Source organism: Sphaeramia orbicularis, chromosome 8 (genome assembly GCF_902148855.1).
Source record: "Sphaeramia orbicularis chromosome 8, fSphaOr1.1, whole genome shotgun sequence".
Taxonomy (NCBI): Eukaryota; Metazoa; Chordata; class Actinopteri; order Kurtiformes; family Apogonidae; genus Sphaeramia; species Sphaeramia orbicularis.
This window is the reverse complement of record NC_043964.1, coordinates 44650507-44661232: the sequence shown is the minus strand read 5'-3', so window position 1 is coordinate 44661232 and position 10726 is coordinate 44650507. Positions and strand designations below refer to the sequence as shown.

The window sequence follows — 10726 nt, the reverse complement described above, 5'->3', positions numbered from 1 at the left end:
TGTACTTTATATATGACCATACTAGGTTACATTGCAAAACTGGAATTATAAAAATTAAATCACATATCAAAGCACTTTTATGCATTTTACTTCTTGTTTGCAACTCATTAAAATAAAAAAGGATCCTGACCCCAAGTTTGGAAAAGACTGTCCTCAACTATTCTCATCAACGTTTCCCCCCAAAAATGTAATATTATTTAATGCTACAGAGAAGCATCTAAATAGCTCTTGTGGTGTGATTATCACCGACTGCTGTTATCAAGGTCCAGCATGAAATTCTGCATTTATTTCATTTTGCTCTAAATGACTGTTCTCAGTTATGTGAACTGTTTTGTTTTGTACATTTATGTGGTGCGGTTAGGTCAGTCCATTTCCATGGTATGGTCAACAAAATTCTTACATCACTTGTTATTTTCTGCGCTAATTGGCCACCAAACTGTTACAAACTTGTATTGTACCTCCCTCTAGTGGACAAACTCATCACAACTCAGGAATGCAAAGTAAGGTGATGTGCTGTTGTGCTGCAATAAAAGCAGATGCAACGTGTGAAATTGAAATCACATTTATTGTTTGTTCTGGAGTTGATTCACTTGAAACTTAACCTTTTGTGTACAGCACAGTTATTTCCTCAACAGCATCTTTTTCTTCTTAGTCATTGTCATCTCAGCATCTTTTTATATACCCATACACTCACACACGCATACTAGCCAGTTACACTGGCTGAGGCTATTTCAGGTCATCTTAAAAGGGAGACCTCTAATGCACTGGTGTCTGTGCAGCCACAGACCTGCAACAGGCTCTGTTTAACTTAGTGAATGCCGAGAGAGGATCATGTCTCACCGTGCAAAGTGGTCCCCTTTAAGGCCTGGTTTATTAGAGTCCCTTGATACCAGGACGTGACAATCACAATGAAATGTTTGTCTCGCATTTAGTCACTCACCAACTTGCCAGATTCCAACCTGCTGTACTCTCACCAGCACCAGAGTTTCAGCTTGGAGAGACTAACAGATAAAAATAAAAAATACTCTAAGTTTCACCTTGCAGGACTGCAAATACAGAAATGCACAGAGCAATAAAAAATACATAGCATCAAAGGTTGAAATCAAATCACGATAGAGGAATTAAGATCACTTTTTTTTTTTAACTACCTTGCTAATAGAACTGCTGATAGCTCTACTAGCATCAACAGTTTCTTAAGTACATGTAGTTATATAGTATGTATCTATACTCCATAAAAGGGGTTGGGGTATTGTTTGGATTGAACAGTCATGTCTCAAACATGGGCAACACTGGAACAGAGTTTAAAAGGTCATCCGCCTATATGGACCCTTGAGTTATTGCTTCAGCTCAAGTTTTGATATGAACACACTCTGAAGCAACGTAGAAAGAGACAGACTCCAACCTCAGGAGCCTGGCGCCGATCGCTCCTCTCGTACACCCGAGGTCACATGTTTCTGTGTTTGGACTGAGGGGCTGATGTTTCTCAAGGAGCTCTGCTTGAAGTTTGGTTTGTGTTCATGTTCAATTGGAATAATCTAAGCCTACAGTAATGACATGAAGTCCCGTGAAGCCACTCCAGCAGTTCTTTTCATTCTCCACGGTACAGATCGCCGCTGGTTTCACTGTTTGTCCATTGTTCAGTGTGGAGAGTTTCCTCCACCATCAGGTCCAATGTAAACAGCTTTTACGGAGGCAAGACACGGAAGTAAACAGACTCTTTGGCACATCCTACCACGACGATGGATGCATATAAGTCCTGATCAGACTAAATACAGACAAGCTCCAACACTCTGAGCTAAGGAAACTTCTTCCTATCGAGCAGTTTTACCTCCATCTTTTCTTCAAAATGGGAAACAAATGAGCATTTGCCATGTATGTACACAAACATACAAACTAAGATGCACGCACACAGTGCACTAGTACAAAAGTGCACTGTTAAAACTATTTTCCAACATTCCAAAGTTCTACTTTATCCTTAAAACGATCTAGCTTACCACATTCAGATGCATAACAATAAATAAATAATAATTTGGGTTACACTGAAAAAAAAGGCAGGAAGAAAAATGGCAACACAGAGTGGAAAATCTAAACATGTGAAATACATAACCTTGAACATTTTCTATGGCCCCAGTTCTCAAATAAAGAAAGGGAGATTAAAGAGCGACTGTACCTTCTACAAAACAGCAGCTCTATCTGCTGAAAACAGCAGAGTACGTAAGCTAAAACTAGCAAAGATTTATTAACCTCTTAATATCCACTGGGTCACTGGAGGCCCAGTTTAGGGTTAGGTATCAGTCATGTTTAACAGATATTGTTTCAGCTACATTAAACACTGAAACTAGAAGATGTTCCCTTTCAAATATCACACATACCACCCTTACACTTCATCCGTTCCCAACCCTGACCCTGAAATCAGTGGATGTCAAAAGATTAATACCTTTTGTTTGATTGTGTATGAAAGTGTGCATATAAGGTTTTATTAGGTGCTTTAAGCTACATTCAAGCAAAATTAATCATTTGGGGACAGTGTCACATTAAAGTTAACTTGGGGATCTTCCCTTTTTGGATGTGCTTCCACTTCTTGCTCCTTTAACCATTCTCAATTAGTCAAATTTCACCCATATAAATGGGTGTTTAAGTAAGTGCTCAGTGATGTCAACATTAAAAAGTGCCATTTTTAACACAAAGTGTTACCACATGTTTAAAGTCTCAACCATGAGACTAGTATGATTATGAGTGTCTTTTAATCTCAGTCAGGACCTTGAGAGGCTGAGACCAGAGCTACCGGAGTGCTGGTAGAAGTGGTCAAAGTCTCGCAGGTTAGTAACGCACTTTTGAGGGGGAAAAGGGAGGGCAGAGCTATACTAAGCAGAGGGAGGATTATGTTTGATAAGGGCTGTTTTAACCCCTGAATGGGAGGAGAGGTCCATGTCAACAACTGGACATTCAATATGAACAAGGCAAAAACACAAAACATTAGCTCATCTCTCCTCATAACCTTGGATAGTTCTCACAATCACCCATCCCCGGTGCACAGATAAGCCAGAGAGCTTCGTTCCCATGGTAACAGGACTTAGTAACAGTCTGGAAAGCTGCTTCAAAGGTGCTTGGGGCTCAGAGGGCTCTTTGGAGGGGAAACACTCCTCCTCAACAACACTTTGTGAAGGCCAACAAAAAAAGGAATGGATGGATGAAAAAGAAATCGCAAAGGCAGGAGAAACAAAATAAGAAAAAGCAGCAGGAGTTGAGCTTAGACCGCTTGGGTGGTGAGGGGGAATGGGAGTTGGAGTCAGGGCGGGCTGCTCCTCGAGACATTCTCTATCTCTGTGGCAGTGTTGGTGGGAGCACACTTGGCCAGGGGCACGGGGGAGTGGCTGTTGGGAGCCGTGGTGAGAGTGGAAGTAGGGGTAGTAGGAGTGGGGGCGGGAGGCGTAGAAGTGGTACTGGAGGTAGAGGTGGAGGCTGGGGCAGCAGAGGTGGCCTGGACCGGGGCTGGGTCTTCAGCTGAGGCAGGGGGGTCTGCGGACACTGCTTTGGGCGCAGCAGGCTTATTGTAGTTCATCTTCAGGATGTGCTGCTGGAGGTGTCTGATCCAGTCCTCCTGCACGGAAAGCGGACCGTGGAACTCCACCTCACAGAACCTGATGCGAACATGAAAAAGTGCATGGTTCATATGGCAGGGAAAAAGACCTCATATACGATATAAAACATTACAACTGCCAAAGGAAAATGGAGGATGGGGGCTACCATCCCTAAAAAAATATTATGTTTCAGCACAGGTTTAGAGCATTATTGTGTTGGTGTAAATCCATCCTATGAAGCACAATGGAAATACATCGAATGTAAAATACTATGTGACATCCCCATTCAGGCATTATTACCTGATAAAAACCTGAAGGACTACATAGACAAAATAGAAAATCAATGGATAAAATCTGTCTTAAAGATGTGGACAGGGACAATAAAAGAATATAAATTAGAAAAAACGATATTAAATTCTCAGTTGGTGCGAATATGACTCTGACTTTCTACCAAATAAATTAGACTCCAGATTTAAATTGTGGATTAAGTGGTATCATACAGAAAAATGAAATGATGAGTTTTCAAATATTAAAAGAAAAGTTCTCTTTGGAAAAAGAAGATTTCTATAGATATCTTCAATTTAGGAACTATCACAACCAAAACATCAAAAAGGAGAATATCAGAGAAGACAGCAAACCTTTCATCCAGCAATTCATAAAAGCACACAAATCAGATATGAAAAGAAACATTATATCACAACTCTACAAAAGTCTCCATAACTTTAACAATCACTCAACAAGATACATAAAAGATAAATGGGAGAAAGAGGGAGGCCTAACAATAACGGACGAAGAATGGCAAAACATCTGCCAATTTCAATGGAAAAGTACAAAGTCTAACTTATGGAAAGAATTCTGTTGGAAAAACGTAACTCGTTTCTTTATTACTCCTAGCCATAAGTCACACTATACAAATGGGAATTCACAGTGCTGGAGGAATTGTAGCTGCCACACTGCACATCATTTCCACATATTCTGAGAATGCCCAAAAATTAACCACTATTGGAAAGAAACACATAAAGCCATAGAAATCATTCTTAATACCTACTTACCTTTTGATTTCAAAACCATGTATTTGGGATACATTTCGCCACAGGTCAAAAACATAAACATACTTATTCAGCATATTAGTAGCTGCAGGAAAAAAGGCAATAACTAAATGATGGATGACTCAAGAAGAACCGACAATAAATAAGTGGACAGACATAACCATGGGAATTTATAGGATGGAAAGAATAACCTTCACTGTAAATTTGAAGATGGATTTTTTTGTGCAACACTGGGAGGGATGGGTGAGATACATAAAGCCTTCGAGATCTGATTTTGCTGAGATGAATGCATGAATATGAACCCAAAATCCTCTGAAGGAAATATGTTTTTGTGTTTTTATTTATCTTTATTAATACATTGATTCTTTACCTTGAGATCCTGTATGCCAGGACCATGATGAGCTGCTGTAAATGTTTTTGTTTTGTTTTTTCACACCCACTCTCTGGATGTGTATAGTTTGTTTTTTCAATGTATGAAAAAAAATCTGAATTCTTTCAATAAAAGAGAATTAAAAAAAAAAAAAGAAAAAAGATTAAAAAAAAGAAAAAGAAAAAGTGTATAAGTAGGCAGAGGTTACTACCCCCACCTGGTCAAACAATACTTTGTCCCTCCTGCTCACTGATACCCTACCTGCCCAGGGATTCATTTTTTTTGAGTGTTAGCTTTCAAACTTTTCAAAAACGAATCCAATCTAAAAATTGAAATTCAGTCATCAAATTGTGCACTGCACCTCTCCTAGTGGTATAGAACATGTGTGAAAACATGAAAAGAATCAGGTGAGTAGTGTTATAGGAATGGGATGGACAAAAATCTCAGAAGGATGGAAGGAAGGATGGAATTCCTGGTATATCTGTATACATCCTCTGGGTGGGCGGGGGTATAAAAACAACGCTCAGTGTGGTCACATGCAGAATAACGCTACAGCACTTGCACTTAACCCAAGTTTTTCCATTTTCTGATACTTTATCCTTGGACTCCTAGGAGTAGATATTGTCCTTTTTTGTTACACTATATTTCACAGCTTTAATTAAAGTTCATCCCTCTTCCTCTTCTTGTCCAGTGAAAACCACTTATCTTTAGATTGTTTTTGAATGTCTGATAAACTCAAGGGTGACATGTTCCTTTTAGCCAAAGACTAAAAACCCTCATGAATTTGCTGGAAAATACATTGTGACAAAGCTGAAAAAGAGACCTATGTTTATGACCTCATGAAAAGTTGGCTCTCTATAAAGATACAGAGACAGTCAAATAACAGAAATGAACAACACAACACAACCTAATCGTGTACAAAAATACAATGTATTTGCACAACATGGGAATCTTTAATAAATACTTCCACTTGTACAACTACTTATCATATTTGATCACATATTTGAGTATTTCATTCACCTTTTTTATGCACAAATCAAGCCTTTCCTCATTATGCCTGAAAAACTAAAACAAGAAATAAACTTCAACAAAAGTAGCCAGTTCCTCAAAATAAACCTAAGGACTTCTGCATGTGTAGAAATAAGACTAAACTGAAAAAAAAAGAAAAAAAGTTTAGTAACTTATCACAGGACAACAATGTTGAAAACATATAATCATCTTATAGCTCACGATGCACTGCTGTAGATACTACCAATCGTACATGAAAATATATACAGTATGTTAAAAGACAGAATTTTAACATATTGTATACAATCCAAAAAGATCACTATAATATTAAAACTCTTTGACTACACAGGGACCACTTTGTTTTCACATTTAAATGTATTTTAGTGTGTTTTACTTAAACACTTTTACTAAAGGGCAGAGCCAAAGCTGAACTTTAACTTTTAGTGAAGTATTCTCACTTATTTAAATAAAGATCTGAATTATTCTTTGACCACTGCAGTAAAATATCTGCAATGCTAACTGAGGCAGAAGCAATAAAATAAAATTCACTGTGGATGCAACCCGAGGGAGGAATCTGTGTTTGTATTGCAGTAATACTAAACTTAAGCACTCATTCATGTAGCTGAAAAGCCAAAATGGTTCACTATTCTCAATGTGGTACATTAACAACTAAAAGTGGAGTACAGCTCAGCAGTGGGTGGGGGTGGGGATTGCTGTTTAGGGATTAAGGGACTATTTAAAACTTAGCCAGGCAGTTATATTAATGTGTGTCTCAAAAACTATGAACACCAAAGGAGCTGAGCTTTTTCTCCCAGGCCTTGGGCGACTCACCGGCACTTCAGGGTGTAGAACTTTCCCACCAGTTTGACCAGTGGGTAGGAGGGCGGTTTGGGCACCAGGGAAGGGACTGTGCCTGTGCGCAGGGGCTTCGGGGGGCCACTCTCCCGCTCTGTTCCATCTGGATAAGACGGATGCTTCAAAGGTCGACGCTCAAAACCTTTGACAAGAAGAGGAGAAGGAAGTTGAAGCTGCACCAAAACATTTCTGGAGCTCTTAGACTTGATACATTTATTCTGTTGAAAGCAAATAAAGTGAAGTTTTCTTCTCAACATAGTAAACATGCACCAAATGTCTCTTCTCTTATTTGATTGTGTATTTTCAAGGTTGATTTTATACATATTTCATCTACACATCTAATGTAAAAGCTTGGCAGAAATAAAAACACTCTTCCAATGTAAAAAACATGAAGGATAAAAGGCAATTTACTGCCACTGCAAACAGATGCTAGCTTGGTACCAAGGCTCTCTTCATTTATTTCCCCTGATGAAATACGTTGGTCTGAGTATTTTTTATTTTTTGAGCCAAGAAATATCTTCATGTCTTGTTAACCCTGCTTTAAAGAAAAAAACAGCAAACAGGCTATACATAAAAAAAGTACATTTAATTAACGACAAACAAATGTATAGAAGTCCCATGATCTGGAACCTGAGTGTACCTGAGCACAGGAGAAACAACATATGCTGTAACCTGACGTACCTCTGGGCAGGCGGACGTTAAGCTCACTGCGTGCCACCTGTGCTTGAAGGGGGAGGCTGCCAGAGAGCCGCGAGGGGCTGGGACTGTTGTGGCTGGGTCTGAGCAAAGGGGCGGTACCGGCTTCACCCTCCACAGTCTTGGAAGAGCAATGGCCGACCTCGCGGCTCAGCGGTCGCACCAGGCTGACAGCCAAAGAGGAGGACCATTGAGAGGTGGAGGAGGAAGAGGCCTTCTGTGATGAGATGGGGCGGATATGATCAGAATCCGTTGACATAGACAGAGGAGAGATGCTCTTCTGAAAGACAAAAAGAGATGAGTCATGTCATCAGCATTATATCTAACAAGAGCCCCCATGTACTAATACAGAAGCTATGTAACTAACAGGGTTGTTGTAAAGCCATATAATACATAATGCATCATTTACCAAAAGACGTCCTCAGTATTTCAATTTTGTAGTGAGCAGTTATGAAGAACACTTTCTTGCTCAAAGTTAGCAGTTGAAGATGCAGCTGGTCTGTACAACAAATCAATACTAGTAAATAAAATGCTAGTAAACTAACTTGAGAAGTGTGTTAGCTATCTTAGAAATGAGAAATGGGTTAGCTAACATAGCATAAAGGCCATCAAATATAATTCATTAATTACGTCCAATTGTATAATTTTCTGCTACGGCCACATCTGCGATGTGGGAGATGGCCCTATTAAGTTTCAGGACCATGGATAAGGGCCGATCACACGAACATGGAAGAGCATGGCAAACAGGCAACTCAGTCAGACTGTAAAACATAATATAAAACCTAACTGATTAAGATTTCACATCATGCCAACATAATTCAGCTAATTACAGTACGTAAACAGTTGCACTGATGTCGGACTTCATGTGTTAAACATGCAGTTGAACATGTATACTGGTGCCTGCAGATGTCTGTCACATGGATCAGGTGTATATATACATGGACATAGATCAGGTATAACATATGTATATATATATATATATATACATACATGTGTGTGTGTGTGTGTGTGTGTGTGTGTGTGTGTGTGTGTGTGTATATATATATATATATATATATATATATATATATATATATATATATATATATATATATATTAGGCCTGTAACAGTACACAAAATTTTCGGTTCAGTACGTTTTCGGTTTTCAAAGCCACGGTTCGTTTTTTTTCGGTTCAGTATGGGAAGAAAGAAAACCCCTCAAAATGTCTATTAATGCATTTATGAATTTTTTTTAACATTTTTCCCCCAATTTTTGGAGACAATAGAATATAGAAAAACAGGAATAATATAATTCTGCTGGTACAAATCAAATAGAAAATAAAATAAATTATTAATATTACTAAATGTATTTTAAACATTAGTATTGCACTTTTCCCTGAAAGGTAGTTTCAAACAAACAAGAAAAATCTAATCACAGTTCTGTCAGTTCACATTCTGCATAAAAATAACAAAAAAATTCCACATGAAGTGCAACATTAACAAGAGGGTAAACTGGTAATCTGTTGAAACAAACTGAAGAGAAATATTGACAACACAATGAACCAAATTATTTATTTTAGGACAGAGAACAAACTGTTTAGGCCACTGTGTGTATTTGTGTGTGCCTGTGTGCACGGGGGATTTTTTTTTTTTTTTGGTCGGAGCCGGGGGTGTGGGGGGTCCATAACTAACGTAACTAATGCTGGCGTGAAACGAAAGTGAAACTTTATATACTTTTAACGTCCAACTCCGGGTTCTATTCCTCTGTTATACAGCGCGTGTGTGTGTGTGTGTGTGTGTGTGTGTGTGTGTGTGTGTGAATGTGAGAGAGAGAGAGAGAGAGAAAGAGAGAGAGAGAGAGAGAGCTAGTGTCAGTGTTTTAGAACTACTGTAGTTCCTAGGGGCCAAACAACGTCCATCTTATTAACGTGTTTCCTCGTTGTTGTCTTTCACCGGGACCTGAACTGATCCCAAACGGGATTGTAATGATGGCGGAGGGTCTCCAGTCTCTTCCTTCCAGGTTCACATCATATTTGTTGGTGTTGTTTTTTGTTTTTTTTACCTTACATCAGCTGCTATTTGGTATTTCGGGTCAATGTGTGCGTCCTTCAATATGTCCGTGTGAAACTTGCGCGGATTAAAAGTTCTGCATCAAACAACGTCTTTCGTTTCTTTTTCTTTTTCTCATCATACTGTGCCGTTTCGGTACAGCTGTGTACCGAACCAAACAGGTGTGTACCGAAACGGTTCGGTACGTGTACCATTACTGGCCTAATATATATATATATATACTATAAATGACATATAAAATTTTGAGATACTTTGTTGTATTTTTCTGTATTTTTTCTGAGCTGTCGGCTGTAATAATCAACATTAAAATTAAAAATGCATGACATATTTTAAGTTATGTGCAATGAGTCTACAATATTTACAATTTTTAATTTCCAAAATAACTGACAAAAAAATTTACTTTTCTACATGATCTAATTGACTGAGATGCACATGATTCCCATCCCTTTCTATTCAGTGACCCCTCATGCCCCTTGGATAAAGGTACTGTCATCCCGGAAAAGACCACCACCATCAAAATACAACTGTCTCATCATAAGATAAAGGGGACTATTCAGAATAATATTGATTCGCAGAGACCCTTCCATTGAAGGTGACAAGTGTACCTGAACCATTTTAGAAAAATGGCTGAATGACTCATCTGATGGTATCACCTTTTTTTTGCACACCTCTGTAGACTGAACCACTGAACTCTCAAAACGTACACTCATCTTTGTAATGACAGGTTTATGCACAGCAAACCTACTATAACATCTCTCTCTGTGTAATTGTCGTCGGACTGTTCTTCCTGACGCATTCAGATCACATCCTGCATTGACAGTCACCTGTAGAAGAGTTCCTCTTGTGTTTTTCTTCATGTATCACGCTAATGCACCAGCATCACAGTATACAAACTTATATTGTCAACTACAGTTTCCACCATTGTTCACTGACTTTTCCATAGATCTAAATCCAAGTGTCACTTCAGTCCCTGTTCAAACACTAGTGAGCAGCCTTTCTGACAGGAGCTTCTGTCATCCGTATTCCAACTATGAGCCCTCTTTCAAAGTCATTCAGTTGTTTTCTCTCATCCTAATCCAAAATCTGAATCAACTGTGCCAAACGTGCCATTAAACGT

General features: G+C 38.8%; 1 protein-coding gene across 3 annotated transcripts in view; it reads right to left on the bottom strand.

The window, feature by feature from the left end:
- Positions 1 to 546: 546 nt before the first annotated feature.
- The window catches only part of wizb (WIZ zinc finger b), a 28059-nt gene continuing 17879 nt past the window's right edge, over positions 547 to 10726 (bottom strand). For all 3 annotated transcript variants that reach the window (XM_030140202.1, XM_030140201.1, XM_030140203.1), the window contains exons 15-17: positions 7545 to 7839; positions 6840 to 7005; positions 547 to 3641 (exon numbers count right to left, since the gene is read on the bottom strand). In XM_030140202.1, coding sequence (XP_029996062.1) covers positions 3290 to 3641; positions 6840 to 7005; positions 7545 to 7839 — 813 coding nt within the window. In that variant the 3' untranslated portion in view covers positions 547 to 3289. The remainder of the gene's footprint in view (positions 3642 to 6839; positions 7006 to 7544; positions 7840 to 10726) is intronic.